The 20,273-nt window shown below is 39.6% G+C and overlaps 1 protein-coding gene across 1 annotated transcript in view; it reads left to right on the top strand.

The window, feature by feature from the left end:
• The first annotated feature begins 7,103 nt into the window (after positions 1-7,103).
• SAMSN1 (SAM domain, SH3 domain and nuclear localization signals 1) overlaps positions 7,104-20,273 on the top strand; it is a 53,324-nt gene continuing 40,154 nt past the window's right edge. Inside the window, exons 1-3 of the mRNA XM_057368595.1 lie at positions 7,104-7,168; positions 10,723-10,846; positions 12,024-12,400. Coding sequence (XP_057224578.1) covers positions 7,166-7,168; positions 10,723-10,846; positions 12,024-12,400 — 504 coding nt within the window. The 5' untranslated portion in view covers positions 7,104-7,165. The remainder of the gene's footprint in view (positions 7,169-10,722; positions 10,847-12,023; positions 12,401-20,273) is intronic.

The raw sequence follows: 20,273 nt of genomic DNA, 5'->3' as shown, positions 1-20,273 counted from the left end.
TCAAGGGGGAAAAAAGTAGTTAAAATAAAGCTTATCTTAAAACTGGGAAGCTAAGAACATGCTCTGTGACCAGTTTTCTCTGTAGTCCATGGGCCAAAGGAGACTTTCCCTACAGTAAATTGCCACATTGTGTTGTATAGGGCTTTGCCAGCTGTAGTAATCCATGTTTCCYGGAAATTTTACACTGCTCCAGATATCCAACAGGGAAAGTGTGCAGCTTTTCTCAGAAGAAAAATTGTTGTGGCAGGTGTGAAAGAGAGTTGGAAGAATTTTAGATACAAGTACTTTGTCTGATTCTCTTTCTAAACCTGTTCTGACCAACTTTACCAAAACAACCATACAGCCAATATATGGAAAGTTGCTGTTTAAGAGTGTACTAGTACAAATTCATTAAAATGACATTGAGTATTAACAAGTGAGCAGTCACCTCACCTATTTAAATACAAACTGGCCTTTAAAAATCAAAATGCTTTAATAATCTGCTCGGTGTTGCTTCCAGGAATGGCATTTKTATTTGTACTTTTCAAAGTTAAGGTTGGTCTCTTACTGTTGCATGATCAGACCAAAGCAGACAAGGCTCTGTCAGACAAGACAAGACAAAGCAGAAGCAGAAACCAAGATATGTGAGATTAAATTGGGTGTATGTTTCATTCTCAACTTCAACCAAAAAAGTGTGCATATCTCCTGCAGAAATGGTCCAGAGATCATGCACTGATAGGAGACTCCACTGTTACCTGAATATGCCCAAGAAAGCAAAGAACAGGGTGCCAGCTTTCCTTCTGGATTTTGTTCACTTTACCACTTGAAGTTAAACTCTTAAATGTTTGGAAATAGACCTAAAATTGCAATACCTATAGCTTTTGACCATCTATGGAAAAAWTTGGTTTCTTGAACCAGAACACAGAATAAGAGATTATGGGAGAATTTAGAGAAATTCTCCTCTTTACTGCGCTAGTGAGGGGGAAAGGGACCTTCAGTAAGTCTCATTGACTTGCAAGGAACAGGTTCTAATGATAGGAGAMAGAAATATTAGGCATTTCTCTCTCCACAAGTCTTACTTTTAACCAAAACCATTTTGGAATGATTCTTCAAATGATACTCCAGAGGTTGCCGGATTGGAAGCGGGTAGAGGCTGAATAAGAAAGCAGAACTTTTTGACCTTCCTCCAAAGTCTTTTCTACTCCAGGCATTTTTTACCCTTTTAAATATCCAAAGCATGCAAAAGAAGCAGTGCACATTTTAAAAGCTGACAAGTGTTGTAATTGAAGGGCAGGGGCCCAGAGGGAACAGGAAGCAAAGCTGGCAGCTAAAKAAAAATCTCCCTTTCCCCTACTGCAGTAAAATTATTTCAAGGGAAGTCCCCTTCACACAGTGGTAAAAACCTTCGCAAGGAGATTTACAGTGTATCGCTATCGATCAAGATAATTCATCGYTATTGATCAAACTTTTCTCTTAGCAGAGATAATCCTTCAAGGTCTGCAAGTCTATTGCATAATATGAATTTCTGTTAGGTTTGAAAAGCCATGTGTCGTGGATAGCAGAGGCTTCTCTGCTTGCATCCACAGCCCTGTCTCAAATCTGACTGAAATCCATGGAGAGACATCCATGGACACTGGTAGCCTTTGGATGAAGCCCTTGRTGGCAGCATGTGTATTATTACGTCTACAAACCCAAGTTTTCCAGACTGAAAATGCAGTGAAAACATAAATRTCCCACAGCCACAATGGTGGGAATGCCTGCCTTTGCTCCCAAGGCTGAACCCAAATCATCAGTACAAGATTTGCCAGCCTAAAAGCATCATGGCTGAAAATTTGACTGTGGAAGTCATGGCCTTGGGCTTCCATGAAAGATTATGGAGCTAAACAGGGAAGAACTGGCACCTCTCAGAGCCAGTGGGTGTCATTCTCCACTGTTCCTCATTCGTTCCGCAGAAGAGTGACTGGTACCCATGGCCAGGCAGACAAGAACACTGCAGCTCTATTTGTAGTGCTTCTATATCTTTTGGTTTTTGGGTTTTTTTTTGTTTTTTTTTTTTTTTTTTTTTTTTTTTTTTTTTTTTTTTTTTTTTTTGTCTTTTTGTTTTTATTTACACAAATATCCTATTCCATAATTCAGCAGGCTTGGTCTAAGCAAGATGTAAGACTACTGTGGTTGTCAAAAGACATTGTGGCTGGGGAGGACCACTAAGGTTTGCTTTAATACCTCGCTGTTTTARTTTAGGTTTGAAAAATATCACATCAAAAGCAGTGTCACTGGACATTATATGTTGCCCACAGTTTTTTGTGATTCATCTGCAAACAGCTGTTCAATAACAGTATTTTGGATTAGGCTGTAAGAGGACTTTGGGGCAAGGGGCTGAACACTGCAAGATTTAACTTCCAGGGTAAGCTCACAGAGCACAGGGCTGCAGAGATGCCTKCAGGGGATGAAAACAAGTTATCCTGAAGCCCAGAAAGAGCCCAGTTATGTTAATCTGGTGTTGCATAAGCACTGCTTCACATGAGTTATGGTGCTCCTGGAAGTCCAGCAAGCTCTGTAATGAAATAAACAACCAGATTGTCAGACACCAGGCCCTCGGTGACTTTAGGGAGATTTGTAGCTGCTTGAGACAACCTCAAATCTGGACCAGGATCTTATGTGAGTCTTTGAATATAATTTTTAATGRTCACATTCAGACACTTTCCCACATGATAACTAAAGAATCTTAGGCACTCAGAGTTATTCCTTGAATTACTCTTTCTTTCCCTGCTAATTGTAGGGAATACAATGCAATCAGTCTCACCTGCCTACAGTTAGTTTTTGTGAATCTATGTTTAGTAAGCTGTCCTTTTGCTGTAAGGTATTTCACAGAAGAAATAAGGATGCCAAAATAAGACTAATGAAAGAAGAAACCCCAACACATTCCTGCTGTTTTCTAGTGATTTTAGAAAATGTGGTGGGATTAGCAGATACTTTTCTTCATATTTGTTTTTCCTCTGTGAAATATCTGAGTGATCCTGCTATCTGTTCTGATGGAACCTAATCTGTAGGGCTGTCCTACAGTTGTGTAATGGTGGGTGCTTTGCTTTAAGATTGGGAGTAAAAGTAGATCTTTCAAAGCAACCTTGCTTAAAATAATTTTTTAGACTATTTTTGACCTATTATTGCTCATTGTTGTATTGAAGGTTATTACTCTTCCCATGCAAACATTCATTTGTTGCAAGAGAGGGGAGGAYGTTCATCCTTTGAAAGCAATTTCTAATCTAATCTAAACTAAACAGATCTCGGTTGAAAAGATCACTTTTGCCCTTCATTTCTCATATGAATATTCTAGACTTTGCTGCTGTAAATTAGCAGGGCAAGAGGAAGGTCCCAGTGGGGTTCTGGGTTAGTAAACTCATGACTAAATTCAGAAGAAGAAATAAGCGTGAATGAGTTTTCTTTCTGTGAGCCAGTTTGCCAATTTGTTCTGCAGTCTCACTTCAAAGCAGTTTAAGATAAAATGTGTGCTTAAATGATATAAGATTAACTTCAGAGAGTCAAAATGTCAGCTCAAAACATCAAGTGCAATTCAAATGATATTCCTCATAAAAACATAAAGCAGGACATTTTAAAGCATGTTTTCTCTTTTCTGGTCATAATTCACAGAAGATAATATTATTGCTGATGGAATACATTTGCTGCAAGGAAAGAAGATAGAAGAAACAACATGTCAGGTGAAACAACCGCTCTTTTTTTCAGAATCTAAAATTTCATTCAAGTAAAATTTCATTTCTTGTTTCCATTCAGCACTTGCCTAGCCTAAACTTCATGCTCAGTATGCATCTGTATTTTAGAAGCTGAATTTAAAAGAAGACTCTGGTGACTACCAAAGTTGTTCATGATTTTACTCATGCAGGCCATATGGATTCCATTGCCTAGAAAACCTTTTCTTTCCCTGAGTGAATATATTTCTGCTAAATTGATGTGCTAGAACTGTGTCTGGCGAGATCTATACTGAGTGTTTCGATCTGTCTTGCATGATCCATATTGGCATATGTATCCTTTCTGAATTTCCATAAACTTATACCATATCTCCTCATCCTAGTAGYGTATTAGTCATCCCACTGGCATGAGCAATTGATGAATTCTGACCCTGGGGTTTGCACASTCATAACAAAAACATAAAAGCAGGTAACAACCCATCAGCAGAGATGAAGAGAAAGACTTTTAGCTCTGGAATGGGAATGCCTGGTGTTAGGCTTTTGTGTCACTTCCAGCCCAATGCTTGCTCTGATAATGCGTCATTTCACCTCCTATCTGTGGCCAACCAGCTCAGCTCTGCTGRTTTCACAGCACATAACATTTTACCCAGTTTGGGACTAAAGATGTGTGACCTACCTGTCTATATGTGTGTGCTCTAAATGAAGAATYAATACAATAAAATTATTTAGATGCTGAAAAAATACTCAATTTTCCTCTGCAGAAAAGTTTTAAATTCAAAGTGAGAGTTAAAGTTTCTTCTGTTGTTTCTGCACAATGTCAGGAGTCCTTTTGGATGTTTAGYTTGAAACCAAGAAAAAAATGTGCAGTCATCACCCTGAAGGCATTGAGATAAGACAGAGAACTGTGAAGACCTAGTGTTTAGGCAGTGCTCTGCTCCAGTGTAGGTCACAGACAAGATCTGGGTGAAAATAAAGAGTCAAATGATCTGCATATCGGGGGACAGACAGCCGTATTGGAAACCAGTGCCGTGAAAGTCAGTGCGTCCCAGGTTCCTCCTGCTTTCCCTCAGGGTTTTATCTGTCTCTGCATTTTTAGTTTGTTCCCATGATTATCTCCTCTCCCAGCTGCCAAAAAAGTAGCTGAGGAGGAAGGAAAGGAGAAGAGATCTCTTTTTCCTTTTGCGTCTCTCATTCTCTGATTTCTTCCTCTCATKTTCTCAGTATTGTAGAGAAAGATTACTCTGCTTTCCTACAATAGTTCTTCCCTCAGTGTGAGGTATCTCTGGCTCTGCCCATATCTGCCATGGCAGTTTTAGGACTAGCTCCTGGTTARAATCTCAGAGGTCATTCCTCAGACATGGCAGACTATGGAGGGAAAAGGGAATAAGGTCTGTGTTTGCTTTAAGTATAAGCTCCCATAAAATCCCTTAAAACTTTTCCTCGTGATCCATTTGCCCCATTTTAGAAGCCAAGTTCTATTTTTAACTAATCAAGGCATTTGAAGATGYTATTTTGGGATACATAAATGATGAACTGTAGGGACTTGGACCCCTCAAAATTTCGGTATAAATTTAAGACCTATTGCACTTGCTTTTTAAAAMAATCAGGTTAAATGGCATTATTTTGAATTTTAGCAATTGTTACCTCTCATCTTCATCATCATCAAGGTAGCATTGCTATAATTCTCTTTTAAGCTTCCAAAATAGTCTGATTATATCTGTATTCATTTGCTGCACTACATTATGCACACAAACAAGGAAATGCTGAGAGAACAGCATTATGGGGGAAGCTCTCACACTTTTTCTGCAAAATCAGCACAAATGAGTGTCCTTACGAAGTGCCTGTCTGCTGATGCACACAGCATGAGGAACAGAGAGGAGGAATTAAAATCCTGCATGCAGTTGCACAACTGCAGCCTCAGGATGACAGAGCTGGGAAAGCTCACACAACTGAGCTATCCCAGAAAGTCCAGGGAATTACAGGCTGCTACGCCCAGGAATTTGATGGAGCAAGAGGCACAAACTGAGATATGGGTAATTTCACGGAACATAAAGAAAGTACTTTTCTAGCATAAGGGGAAGTCAGACACTGATGAAGCTTTCTAGAGGGGGTATGAGAAGTTCATCTTTGGATACACTCCTGCCAGGACATGGACCTATGCAACTTGCTTTGGTGACCTGTTCTGAGCAGGGAGTTAGACTGCACAATCCTCAGAAGTGCATTCCTGCCTCAGCTGGTCTGTGGTARTTTGTGATTCTATGAGACGTGGAAGAGGTAAATTTACAAGCAGGAGTAAATAGCGCAGATGAACCTTAGATTTTTTTTCCCCTCTTGCAGAAGAAAAAAAAAAACCAAAGAAAAAGAGAATGCAAATACTTTTCCCTGAGTATTTCACAAAAGCTTTAATCCTTCTCCATTTCCTAAATTGACATTCATTCATTCCATTCATTCTGTAAGTGCTGGAAAATGGGGCTTGAAACAGAAGTACAGGTTGAGGGATATAGCAAGAGCACTGTAATAATTGTATCTTACCATARAAAGTACCTTTACTTTCTGCATTTATTTTTCATACCTTTGTTCTTATTTACTCATGYCTAGCAGAGCTCCCTTGATGGCTTGAAGCCTTTGTAGCATATTGGGAAGGACATAAAATATCAAGTAATGCAGTCTTTGGGCTAATACATTTTCAAAAATGTTTCATGCCTCATTTCTCACGTAAATTCTTAGGTTGCATTCAGCCTTCAATGTGTCATTCATATTCATGAAGAAAAGAGGWCAGCGTTCATTACTTTCCTGATAAGCTGTAGGCACTGTCAGACTTGCCCACAGGGACTGCAGCAGTGCCCCAGGGAAAGTGCATTCCCATGGTGTTCCTTTCCTGAGGACACTGCCACCAAGGAATGGCTTATGGACACAYGGTGAAAGTGTGGACAGTCTTGTCTTAGTTCTGAGGATCCTCCCATTTGCTCCAAATTGTTAATCCAGGTCAAACTCACACTCTTGGTGCTCAACATCCCAGGAAAAATGAGGAGAACTAAGCAAGATCCTTTAGAACTGCATCAGCTCGGGGTTGCTCCTGAGGGGCGTYTCCTCTGGCTTGCCTGCTCATTGAGCAAGGAAAGCCGAGATTTAGGATGACATCYAAGGATCCCATACCATAATGCCATAGTAGCACTTACACTGTGATGTCTGCAAGATGTTACTGAGCCCCAGATAACTGAGGAAATCAAGACAACTCARTATTAAAATTATTTCAGCTGGTGGATGTCAGTCTTTTGCTTTCACATCCACACAGTATCAGGTTGAAAAATTGCTGAGCTCTCATCAATATTCAGTTACATGATGCTAATTACACTCATTAATTTTATGGTAAATGGTATTCTTTTTTTAATTATTTTACTTTTCTTACTATCTAGGTGATAAACTATGAGCAATGGATTCCACCACGAATACACAATCCAGGTGTGCCTGGTAACAGTGAAATGGTGAGTTGCTGTGAAAATTCATTTTTTTTTCACCAGCAGCTGGGAAGAGCAGGCTGTTTTAGTAGAATTTCCTGTGCAGTATGTTCCTTCTCCAAAACCTGAAAGATCTTTATCSATATCCATGTTATTAATCATGATATCTCTTTGTGTTTTGCAGAATACCTTATTATTGCTCTGCTATTAATCATGATATTTCTTTATCATTTATAGAATATTGTATTATTGCTCTGTGATTCCCAGGACAAAATCTGCCTATAATCCTAGCCTGCTTAATCTGACTGTACTAATTTTAAACTGGTTGGAGCACCACACCAAAATAATGGGAATATTTAAAGGTCAGATATACATGGGCCRGAGCATATGAAAGAAGTTTGTACAGAGCTGCTCTATACATTGGTTAACCATAGCTTTACTGACACTTTTTAGCAGAAAATTTATCTAAATTTGGTGCGTTTTACAGAACTCTTTTAAACAGATCAAAAAATATGTCAAAATGTCATATCCTATTTTAATATTCATTATGTGCAGCCAAGTTATTACTGAAACTTGCCGAAAGTTTTTATGCTACCCGAACAATTAACACTGTGGACACAGTAAACATACATTAATTTTTGTCTTCTGGCTATTACACTGTGCTCTGAATTTAAGTGCATTGGTAATCATGATTAAATCATTGCACTTCTTKGGGAAAGGCAAAGCAGTTGAAGAAAAATCACAGAGATTAGGYTGTGCCATGACTAAATACTTTATGCTGAGAAGTGACATGCTGTGCAAGTAGTTTTATTGAAATTAATGCAGTTGCACCCAGGAAGGAGAGTGCTCAACAGGACTGAGATTGCTGGAATCTGACCAGCAGTGTTTTACACTTACCTTCCAAATTGCTGTATTTCTGTCACCAGGTTAATCCTCATAACATCTCACTGTGCAAAGATTTCCAAGGTATTTTAAATRCCCTCCGATAAACTGGAAACAGTTTATCAGACACAATTTAGGTCTTTCTCCTGTAATGCATTTTGGAAGTGCATTTTTAAATGTATATTTTTTGTACTTAAGTATTCCTGCACCCTTCATGTAAATTATTTGCAACTAAAGGGCAACCTGTGATTTATGTTTTTGCACAATTCATTTTGATTTGCGATGTGACATGATTTTTCATCACTAAAACCCATTAAGTAGGGAAATCAATAATATTCTTGGTTCTTGGTCATGTGGGAATTCTTCCCTTATAGATAGCTTTGCTTATAGATTGGAGAAAAACAGTTCACCTGATTGTCTGGTGTCTACATCAAAGAATGTTTGGATAGGCAGACAAAATTCCAGATTTGAATGCTTAGGTTAGCCAAAATAAAATATTGTAAATTTAAAAGGTGTCTCACCACTAGCTGATACTGCATGAGCTTTTTTCTCCATGAAAGGGGGTTACTGCATTTATTATTTAAGCACTTATGACTTTTCCCTAACAATAGACTCCATGAAATGAGTGCTTTTAAGGAAAAGAGGATTAGAGTTTGCCATTAAYGAAATTATCTGAATAGATTATCTTCCATTTATCTTGATGTCTCCATGATGGAAATCTCAGATCATAAATCAAAGCCACCACGTTGCTTTTGTGTCGTTACTTACAAGTGAACAAATTATTATTGCTACAAGAGATCTGATATGAGAGCAATATTAGCATTTTAAACYGCTGTGATTTATTTTGCAAAGACATCCCACAATGAGAGACTGAAAAATTAAACCTCAGTTTCTCTCTTTAGCCAAGGTAAAAATGCATTCCTKCTATCTTGAATTTGGAAGAGGAAATAAATCTACACAGAATTGAAGCACAGAAAAAGCACAGCAGAACTGATGAGCTGATGTCCTCATTGTGTCTTATGGGGACGTMTCCCTGTGTTCACATCCTCTCTGTTGGGCACCAACCAGTAGCTGGAGCTCATCAGCTGAACTGGAAAKTGCCTTTTGTTTACATTTCTTCTGTGATGATTTCAGTTTGTGGCACCTTGAGCCCAAACTGCAGCTTGCAGGGATAACTGTGAAATTWATTTCAAAACTAAGACACTAATGAAGCCATGACTTACAAGAGACACTGGAGACATGGAAAAGTCATGGAAAGTCAACTCTTTGGCTTCCTGCTCTGTTCCTGTGGTTGATTCCCAGTTTCCAGGACRCTGCAGATTTCAGGGAATGTAGCACGCTGCTGAGATGGAAGGTGTCTAAACCCACGTGCTATCCACTCTGGGGACTTTTGCATTATTGTGATTAAAAAGGGAGGGCTCCTAAGGTCCTATCCTAAAAGAAAAAACATCAGTGTGATTTATATCACCCATGAAGGAAGCCCTGTAAGGTTTATCTAGACACATAATAATAATAATAATAACAGTAATATTGTGGTTTTACATAACTAATTTTATCCTAACAGTGCCTGAAAGAATAAAACAGTTTCAGATTTTTTTTGTGTGTAATTTAAGTCATGTTGGTGTATGTTTATTTCATTTGGTCCTTCTTGGTTCAAGACAGTTTCTAATAGCGTGTTAGCCCATTGTTCATAAATGAAAAGGATATAGGAGATTCTGTAGGCTGTTATATCTTCATTTATCCAGTTTATATCTGGAGAAGGATGAAGTGGCTGTGCAAATAATTTAAAGGTTTGAAATCAAACATCTGAATATCGAGAGAAGCCAGACAGTATTGTTCCAAAAAGCAGCCRTTGGTGAATTACAGTCTTACTTAATTCGAGAATTTCTAATTTTGCTTTTCTTTGGAATTTTTCAATGAAAAGCAGATATTCTATATGAAACAGAGCTTATGACTGTGGAATAGATGTTATTTGCTGTCAGAGTATGAAATTTATCTCTGAAGCTCACAGAGAAGTTCAGAGTCAGGTTGGAAGGGAAGTTTAATGTTTCTGGAGTGATTTTCAAGATAGGAGCTTGGTGAGCATGTTCACCATGTCCCTGCTCTAGGAGACTGTAATATCCACACCTGGACTTTCTCAGTTGGATATTGCTGGTGTGTACAATAAAAGATTTGAATTGTCATTTACATTATTGTTATTTAATCTGGGAAACAAAATAAGGTCTTGAAAAGAGAAATACACCAATGCTTCAGAACCAGGTCTTGAAAAGAGAAATACACCAATGCTTCAGAACCACTTCCATACACATTTAAATGCACTAACTCTCCACATCTGGGATTTCTGAGAACACTTAAAATGCTTTCAGGTAATGTAGTGGATGGAGATATGGAAATGTTTTCTGGAACAAATCTCGAATTAAGTATTCAGTAATTCTCAGGTATTCAAGAAAAGTAATATGTAAACAGCAATATGAACAGTGGCCTAAGCTTGATTTTTCTTGTRAGTTGCCTTTTTCCTTTTTTTTTTCTTATTAGTCCAAAGCAGGAAGAGCCTAACTTTTAAAGCATTGTGTCAATGATCAGTTCTTTGAACGAGACTTTGTCATTCTGAAAAGAAGCACATTACCCTTAGTTTTATTTGTAAGGTTTGAATAATTTTCATGTCTTTCTTTGATTGGTTGGGCTTTTTTTTTGGTCAGGGTACAGAACCAGAGAACAAAGCAGAGTCCAGGGGAACATTGAAACGACTACAGAAATTGGTACGAACCAAGAAAACGAGTACACAAAGCTTGGAAGATGTCAAGCACGTTCTGGTCCCCCTCAGTAAGTACAGCATCACATCAGCATTCATTCCAGCATTTGGCAAACGACCCTGGATCGAACATAACTGTAAACAACCCTGTCCCGGTCTGTCATTCACCACCCACCACTCTCAACCCCCAGCTGGGACGTTGCTGCGATACTGCTCCAGTGCTGACTTCCTTGTGGTGTGAAAACCTGTTTCCTGCCACACGAGCTGGAGTTTTGTAACAGTATTATCTTGCGAGTGGGGATTTTAGATAAATAGAATTGTGCTGGGGAGACGTTCGTTTTCCTAGTTTTGTAGCATATTTCAGGTCAGAAAGGCAAAATTCACAAACGGAGAAGAAAACTTCCAGTGTTAATCCATAAGTCAGTGGCACCAGCAAGTGCAGGAAGATCTGAGTTAAGTCAGTCTCTCATCATACCTGGGTGCCCAGGGCTTCAACACCCAGAAATTCTGAAATTATTCTGGCTTCAGCTGATTTCYTGGAATCTTCTACAGATCTCTGATCTGACTGTGCTGCAGTTCTTCCTCTGCACTTGTTTTGCCAACATTGTTTTTACAGTGCATGCATTTGTTGTACAATGCATTTGTTTATATGATTATTTATAACCCACTATTAGCAAAATGAGTTTAAACTGTCTGATGAACTACTGCTTCAGCCARATCACTGCTTGGGCTGAAATTCATGAGGAAACAGGGACTTCAGCACTGCTTTGTAACGACAAAATGCATACAAGGCATTGGAGAGAAATAATCCTGCRAGCTTCCTGAACTTTTCCAGCTCAACTCATGCTCTCTGCAACTATCAGCAATATGATATTTAGTTAGCAATTTTTCCTGGGCAGAACTAGCAAAGTTTTCCACACTTTTGAGGGAACAAGACAAATACACCAAATGGAGAAAAAAMCTAATTTTTGGCTCAGATGTCTGACCCAATACAAAATCCTTTCCACGTCCCTAATTATCATAATTATTTGGTTTTGGTTTTGTTGGGGTTTGTTTGTTTGTTTATTTGTTTGTTTGTTTTTTGGGAGGTTTTTTTTCATTCTTGTTGTGTTTAATGGGGTTTCTGTAAGGAGTCCTTGGCTTTTTCATTGTATAGAGTGAAAGACAGCATTAATTTTTTTTTTAAAAAAGAGTGTTACTTTCTCTATGAATTGCAACATACTATAACAAGKATTTTCATTTTTAAAGATACCTTAGAAGATAATTATCTCTCTGAAGAGGATGAAGAGGCGCTAACTTCTTGCATGAAGCTGTCAAAACCTCAGGACAAGAAGACGTGGAAAGACAGCACAAGGAGAAAAGAAGAGACCGAGACCAGGGCGGATTTTATTTCTGCGTCTCTGGGCCGCTCATACACTTCCAGACTCAATAACTTAGGAACTATTTCAATTCATTCCGAAACAGAATTTCACTTGTGGAGTGACTGGAAGCCATTTCCTGACAACCAGCTCTGTCCTTGTGACTTCTTAATTTCAAAAATAGAAGAATGGGAAAACTGTACTTGCTCTTCTCATCAGCCACATCTTACATATTCCCTAACTGATATGGATCTACAGTACTCCTGGGTAAGTGGCAGTGGTTTCTTTTGTGCTGATATGCATAAAAATTGGAAACTTTTTGCTCTGATTCAGCATTAAAGGGATGCTGTCATCTTCTGCGTGGTTATGAAATGCAATAAACCAAATTTAGATTCCAGGTAAATGGATGTGAATGCATTGTTCAGGCTAACACCAGGGGTTCGTATAGCCCTAGGTAGTTCATTTTTAACCATGCAGACATCAGCAGCATTGAGATGGAAGGCTTTAGGCTATTCTGTTTCTCATCAGCACACTCATGTTTTTTTTTGGTTTTTTTCATCTGTACTATACTCATCCTTCCAGGCTTAGAAAACCTTCTGGAAGTCTGGGCTAAGTCAGTAAGCGACAATGAAGCCAATGGCCTTGGAGCAGGCTCCTAGARGTCACTGCAATACTAGTAAAGGACACTGGAGTTATTTAGGCAAATGTCAGAGGTTGAAGGKGTATCTGTGTCTCTGCCTCCCTGGATCAGCTCAGCTGGTGGAGCCTATTTTTGCAATTACCTGCATGGCAGCAAGAAGATTTTAGGGACAGAAACAAAGCAAAGTTAAATCTTGGCCTGAAAATATCTTTCTGGATAGCTCTCTGATGGAGGCACTTGTATTTTGATTGCTGGCCTTTTTTAAAGGGCTATTTAAAATCAGAAGAACAAAACCAAGAAAACCTTTTYTTTGGTGAGATATACAAAATATGGACACTACAATGAGGCTTTTCTCCCTCTTCTTACTGGGCGCAGCAGGTTTTCTGGCTGTGGTGAGCACTTGAAGGGTGACTAGTCGAGTGAAATACATCAGGGAAGCAGTAAAAAGCAGCCACTTTTTCCTTTCATGCCTGTTCTCTTTACMATGCTCAATGGACAGAGGTGCCTCTGACTGTGAAAAAAGACCAGATCCCAGGAAAGTGCACCTAAACCCCAGGAGGTGAGATACCTGCTGAAACCTGGCAGCTGAGTGTTCAAATGGAGGCCTGAGCAGGCACAGTCATAGAATAGAGAGAGTCCTGCTGAGAGCAAGATGCTCTGTACCCGGTGCCTATATAGCATAAGAAAGGTAATAGATATGGGGTCTGTACAGCAGCCATATTTCTGAACTCATGGAGGTGGAAATTCAGCTCCTTCCCAGTGACACAGTGGCTGACAGACCAGGCAGGACCTGAAACATGGGATTTGTCTAGCTGCAGATTTTCCTGGGATTTGACATAAAAAACAGAGTCTAAAACTTTGATTTATGGATAATTAGAAAAAGAAGTAAAGGAAACTACCTCTGAAAAAGCTGAGGGAAATGCAGCAATGAAACCCTGGACAACCCCAGTGCTGCACACTCCCAGGGAGAGCACCTGCAGACAGACCTGTGGGGCAGAGCTTTGCTATAACTGGGCTGGGAGCTGTGAACAAAGACGGTGCTCTGCCAGGTGAGTCCTTCTGCCTGACAGGAAATAGGGCTCTGTGCAGGAAATGAATTGTGTCAGGGATGCTGGGCTCCATCCTATGCCTGGCTCCTTAATGCAAGCAGCTTTCAGCATCCCAAGCAAGGGCTGAAGTCCCAGGTCAAAACAGTAATAGAGGAGTCGGTCAGATTGATGAGAGTGGAAGTGTCAATTCCAATCATTTTATTTCATTTTGTCACAAACAGGCTGTTAACGTTCCCTACCCTGGTGAGATTTGTCCTACCCATGTTACTATTAAATGCCAGCAAGGGGTTTAGTGCTTTTTTTTTTTTTTCCTGAATTGTTTATTTTGCCATCTGCCTTCCTGACGGGCTCTCTGACTTTAATGTATCTCTGTGGGCTTAGTGTCTTTAGATTTAGATTACAGCCAGTAGCAAGACATCTCATTCTTTGCATTTACATTCTACCAACTGGCTCAATTGAAGATTACAGAGGCTGGATTTTCAGTTTTGCTGTTTAAGGATCAAAAAGCGGACACTGGTGGTTTTGCTATGAGAGGATCAGACAGAGGGGATGGTGCAGATGTTCTTTCTGATGTTGATTTACTTATTAGAGTAAAACCGTMTATATTCCATAATACTCTTCCTTATTCTATGAGAAATAATGGTCCATTTTGGGTTTCATTTTCTTGACTTTGGCAACTCCTCTGCTGCAGCAAGTTGTGGAGGAGGTAGCTGGAGATGARCTAGTAAAATGCTGGTTGGTATGCCCTGAACTGAGGCTAAACTGGTAAATGCAAGACAAAGAACCAAGACTCTGCTACTCCATCAGCAAAGTGCTGCTGATCTGGCCTGGGGGACAGACAAAAATCTAGGTTGGACAAATATTATCCAGATGCATCTCAATAACACACACAAAGCTGATTGAGCCTGGTTCTTATTAAAGCTTGAATGGCAGACAGTAAATTAAGTAGTGCTCTCCTGTAATCACAAAGAAAGACACGAATCTCTCCGTGACAGATTGTTGTTTGGAGAGACAAAATATGAGTAATCCTAATTCCCTTCCTCTCATTTCTTCCTTAGAGTCCTTTCTTCTTCTTCCTTTCTTCCACATCAGCCTCCCTTATGGTACTTTACATTGCCATTTTTTGTTACCTAAACCAATAAAAAGGCTAACAAGTGTCATCTAGAAAAGAACWGTGTAAACAGACTCCAAAAATCACCTTTATCTGCAGCTCCAACGGGCTCCTCCAGCTACTYTTCCTTCAGCTTCCCCCACTTAAGCTCTCAACAACCACCTGAATTAGCTGGAGCACAGGGATATTGCAGACCCCTCACACTTGCCCCGTCCTTCCTTGGTGCCACCATTAGATTCTTTGTGCAGAGTTAACTTACCCACAGATCCTTTTTTATATATTTTTTTATCTTTCAGCTTTTTACAATATAATTAGTGGCTGGTCAAAATTTTGCTAAGGGCAACATAGATCATTGCTTTTTTTGGTGTGTCAAACTTGCCATGTGAAATTATTGTTAGTGGTATTCTTTCCAGAGAGATGTAATTTATAAATAGCTCTTCCTTAGAAAGTGGAAGAATATATTTTAAAAAATACAGAATATTTGATGCGGAAAAAAAAAAAAAAAGAAAATATTCTTGTATTCTTGGATAAAGCAACTACTATGCTGCAGGTTTTTCTACCACCACAAACCATATTGGGGAGATCTGAGCTAATGTTTGTGATGTTATGAATCAGCTGAAAAGCAGGCAGGGGATGGAAGAAAAGATTGTCCAGACACCACTTTAACCACCACTTGACCCCAATAGGAAAGGTTATTGGGTTTTTATACCTCTTTTTATTCCTCAGGATTAGCCCTGCAGAAAACAGTTAAGCTGTCTGTCTCAGACTATTTTTTTCTTTTTTTTTTTTTTTTTTTTTTTTTTTTTTTTTTTATTTTTTTTTTTTTTTTTTTTTTTTTTTTACTAAAAGCTGCCCTTCTGTTGCTTTTATGCTAAGATACTACCCTAACAAAGTAGTTTACTTAGAAGTGCCATGTCCGTAAGAGTTTTATACAAGCTATTTCAGCCTTCTGTTGCTTTTTCTCAATCTGTGCAATTGCATGTGACTTTTGCAACCTCATAAAGCAGGAAAAAGCTACAGTCAGAAGGCTGTAAAGGACAGGTGCTTGCCAGGCTTGAATGGACCTGAAAGAGGCACCGTGGAGYCCAGTGAGGTCACAGCTGAGGGATTCTCTTCACAAAAGGGCTCTGAGACTATCCTGGGCAGACTGAGACAAAAGGAAAAAAAGCACGTGAGTCCCCTTCTCCTCTCCCTCAATCCTTTACCATKTTGTGTCACTGGCTGGCTGACCCACTCTCCCAAAATCTGTGAAATGGGGAAGATGTGTTTGTAGAATCACACAGGCATCCTTTACAGGAAAGAGAGAGGAGACAACATCCTCTGTTGGAGACAAATCAGCAGAGAGTTACTGGAAGTGGGTTTCTCTTCTTCACACATCCTAGCAGCATGGCTAAGTTTTGGAGAATAAGGGTTTAGTCATTGATACTCTAAGAATATTTATCTGCTGTTATTATATTATATATTTATCTAAGAATATTTATGTGCTTGGCATTTGGTAAGAATGAAATATGAGGGACATTTCCCAAGACTAAACAGACCTGGGGTTTTGATTAGGAGAAAGAAAAAAAAATCTAAAGGTACTGCAGAGGAAGATACATTTTCTGTCCCGTTTTCAGGTATAGAGGAGATGGGAAAGCATCAAAACCAATCGGTTTCTATCTGATATGAATGTATTATATTATGATGGAGCAAACAGTAAGATTGGGAAAACTGCAAAAGGCTTYATGCCAATACCTGTGTTCATTCTCTCCATATTCCTCTCAGCAAAGCGTTTTGGTCTTGTCATGGTTATGTTTGCCCTGCTGTTCATGGCCATGGTTCTCTGCCCTTCCAGTGACCTTGGGGCTTTTTCCTTTCCTTCTGCTCTGGCTTGCTCCGCAGTCAGACAAGCCATTTTCCAGCAYCTCCCTTTGACCCCTAGCAGACATGTCTAGTTTGACACTCATTTTTTGTGTTGAAGAAACACTCCAATTGTCAACCTGATTTTGGACATTTTCTTACCCTAACATTTCCTGACATCTTGTACGTTATAGGTCGTGGTTCCCCTTTGCCCCATGACAGCCTTGCTTCCTTGCTGCTCTTGACCTGTCCTCTGCACCTTCCCTGCTGCTCCTGATCACCTTGGTTCTCAAAAACGTGCTGTGATTGCCTGGAGGTTTCTGCAGGCGCTGGGTGTRGGTGATACCAGTGACTGATCTCTGCTCCCTGGGTTAGCGGAGTGGGGAGGAAGAGTATGGACAGCTGGTAATGAACAAACGGGACAGAGCGTTCTTCTCTAGCAAAATGTGCTCCAGAGCTGAAAGTTGTATTTGCACTGCCCAGAGAATTGCTGTGGGAGGATTTCTGCTCCATTTCAGCCAGCAGTTTCTGCTGCACACCAGAATGCTGTGGGCTTTAATGGACTTTCTGACTGCTCAATTTTCTTGAGCAATTTGACTGTTTTCTGCAGTTTTTCCTTCCTTCAGCTAATGTCTTTCTGTTGAGAGACACCTGAACATGCCTTAGAAGAGCTTTCTCAATTGCATTTTGAATCCTCATTTGGCACAAATATAGCACTAAAAAGAATGCCTGGAAATCCCCAAATTGCTTTYCTGAGACGCCAATTTTCAGCTGCTCCGGTCACTCTGGCTGCTTCACTGTCAGTGATAAGTGGTCCTTTTAAAAGCTATAGCTCTTGTTCCTGTTTCAGTGACAAGGTAGGAAGCCAGATCCTCACCAAGTATAAATCTATTTTCTACGGGTGTTAGAGAGTCTTGCTCAGCTGTAGCCAAGCTGAGGCCCAAAGTCTTTGCCCAGTGAGGAGATAAAGGGCAGCTGAAAGGCAGCARACAAAAACAATCCAGACCATGATATGTGTGTTCAGGTGACAAGCTGTGGCTAAGACACGAAAACAGGATTTGTTGTCTAAGAYATGAAACTGTCCCCAGCTGCTTCTTTTTCATCTTGTCATATCTTCATTTACAATGACTTTATTTACCCCTGTTGCTTTTTATAACATTCTAGCTAATTCCAGCTAATTTCAGCTGTTACCCTGTTCCCTCTACATTCAGCACCTCTTTCATAAGGTAAAGAGACAGCCAGAAACACCCCCATGCTCCCCAGATTGCAGACATCAGGTACACAGGAACTGACAGACAAAAAGGAACAGTGTTACAAAGGCACTCACTTTTCCCCAGTTCAAACCCTGTTCCAGAACCTTGTGAAAACATTTTGAATTTTAAGGCTTGTGAGTGGGTAGGCATTGAGWTATATTTATGCAAGTCTGTTGTAGTGAAGTGCTTGTGACATTTGAATGGCTTTGTTTTTTAAACCAGTGAAAAGCAAGAGCCATGACAAAATTTTCAGTGTTTAGTTTTCCTGGAAATACCAAGAATGATTTGGACTCAGCCAAAAAGACACAAATGCTAGTGAAYTAAGGAGTACTCATTTTCTTGATGCTTCAAAGTCTGTAGAGGTTTACTTTGTCTCCTGTCACAGGGACCTTTATTCAAGAGACAATTACAGCAATTAGTTGATAAATATTACAGGGTTTGCTTCAGTTAAACATACAAAATGAGAGAAAATCACCTTTTAAAGTGCAAGACTTCATCTCTCGAGCTTGGGAGGGTGTCCAGCCTCTCAAGAGCTGCACCATTGCACTGTGCTGATAGCAAAAATTCTGCTTCCTACAGTGATTTTTACTATTCCCTGCATAGTAATGTGAAAAATTTTGTGTCCTCATCTGTGATGACTTTGACCATGCAGTCTTAAAGCAGGTTTTAAAAAATGTGAAAAATCTGCTGTTATTCTTCACTCTGGTAACTCTTGTCCTATTTTTTATTTTTAATACCTTACTAGAATTTTCATAGCTATGTAGGGAATAATGTCATATTTTCCATTCTTCTTAGAGGCATGTTTACCTAACTCTAACAAAAAGCTTCCCAAACTTTTTCTGCCACAAACTTCTGGGCTGTTCTGTGAAGCTGGATTGCTAGTACTTGTTAGCATATATGAGGTGGAATGATGATGRAGTGAATTTATTTGCACTAAAAGATGTTTTGGAATACCACAACATTTTTAATATTGTTACAGATAACTGCAGAAGAACATTGCAATTCACCTCAGCAGATTTCATGGGTTTGCTTCTGACATAACTGTTGGGTCCTGCAGAGCTACAGCTAGAGAGAGAAATGAAAGATTTTGAATTGCTGTTGTGAATATAGTTTGAAGGGGAATATGATTGTTCAAAGTGTGGGGAAAACTCTGCATTTCGTAGACATTCTTTGTAAAYGGCATATGAATTATTAACAGAAAAAGAGGAATGCTACCTGCTTCATGAAACATGATTAAGAGTAAAAATATAATTAAGCTAAGTGAAGTTGTCGGTAACAARCTGTCTGGTGAAAGGATGACTTCCTGTTAGCCTCCTTTAGATTTGCCAAAATGATGCACTTTTGCATACTGAAGGAAATAGATTGCAYTGCCTGTCTGCTGCTTTATACACCTAATCTGTGACAATATCATCCTTATGTGGATCTGCTGTCAGTCCAGWATAAAAGACATTTTTCCTGGTTTWTTTTTWAWTWAAAAAAAAGGTATAATTTCTTCCCAAACACTATAAAAATCAAAAAGAAAAGTAAAAAGTACACACTGCTCTGCTTGATCAGTGCTCCTGCTGAATGAATGAGTTGATATGGCTGTGTTTTCCTGCTGTGTTGTGCTAATGCATTAGCTCCTGATACTGGCAGGGACATCTTGACCAATGGAGCCATCAGGTGCTTTGGGATCTGCCTATCCAAGTCTGCAGCTTTCAAAGTGCAATTTATCTCCTCACACAATGTAATGAAGGTTTACTCCTGYGTAGATTTGCTTTTAAAACATAAAATATTTTCTAGATCTTGTGCTTGTTGAGCGGCTGATGAGCTTCCCTTTGCAGCCAAAGTGTTTCATTTTCACTGTGCTTACATTAGCTCAGAGCACCCTGGGTGTGTGCTCATCTTCATTCAGGAGACGAGCAAGATCAGCTTCAGGTTTCCTCAGAGTCCCTGATGAAGCTGAAATTAAAGTGCTACCCACGTGGCTAATTAGGTGAGGATTCTGAGGCTTTGGTGAGGAAGATGGCTCAAGGATATTCACTGCTCTGAAGTTACAAGGCTATCTACGTGGTGCCTAGCAGTGCACATCACAATGTCTGATACTCCTTGTCTCCTTCTCTAGCTGATTGAAATGGCTCTTCTTTTGGGGACATCGATTTTCTGGAAGTTCTGAGCTGGCTCAGAATCTGGTTACGTGTGTTTGCTTCTTTTTGTGTGTGTAGATTAAGTTTGTTGCTCTCTTTGGTAAGTCACTTTTGTACGCTTT

Source organism: Malurus melanocephalus, unplaced genomic scaffold, assembly GCF_030028575.1.
Source record: "Malurus melanocephalus ecotype Western Australia unplaced genomic scaffold, MMel_1.1 scaffold_95, whole genome shotgun sequence".
Taxonomy (NCBI): domain Eukaryota; kingdom Metazoa; phylum Chordata; class Aves; order Passeriformes; family Maluridae; genus Malurus; species Malurus melanocephalus.
The sequence above is the reverse complement of the archived record's forward strand: the minus strand, read 5'-3'. Positions and strand labels throughout refer to the sequence as shown.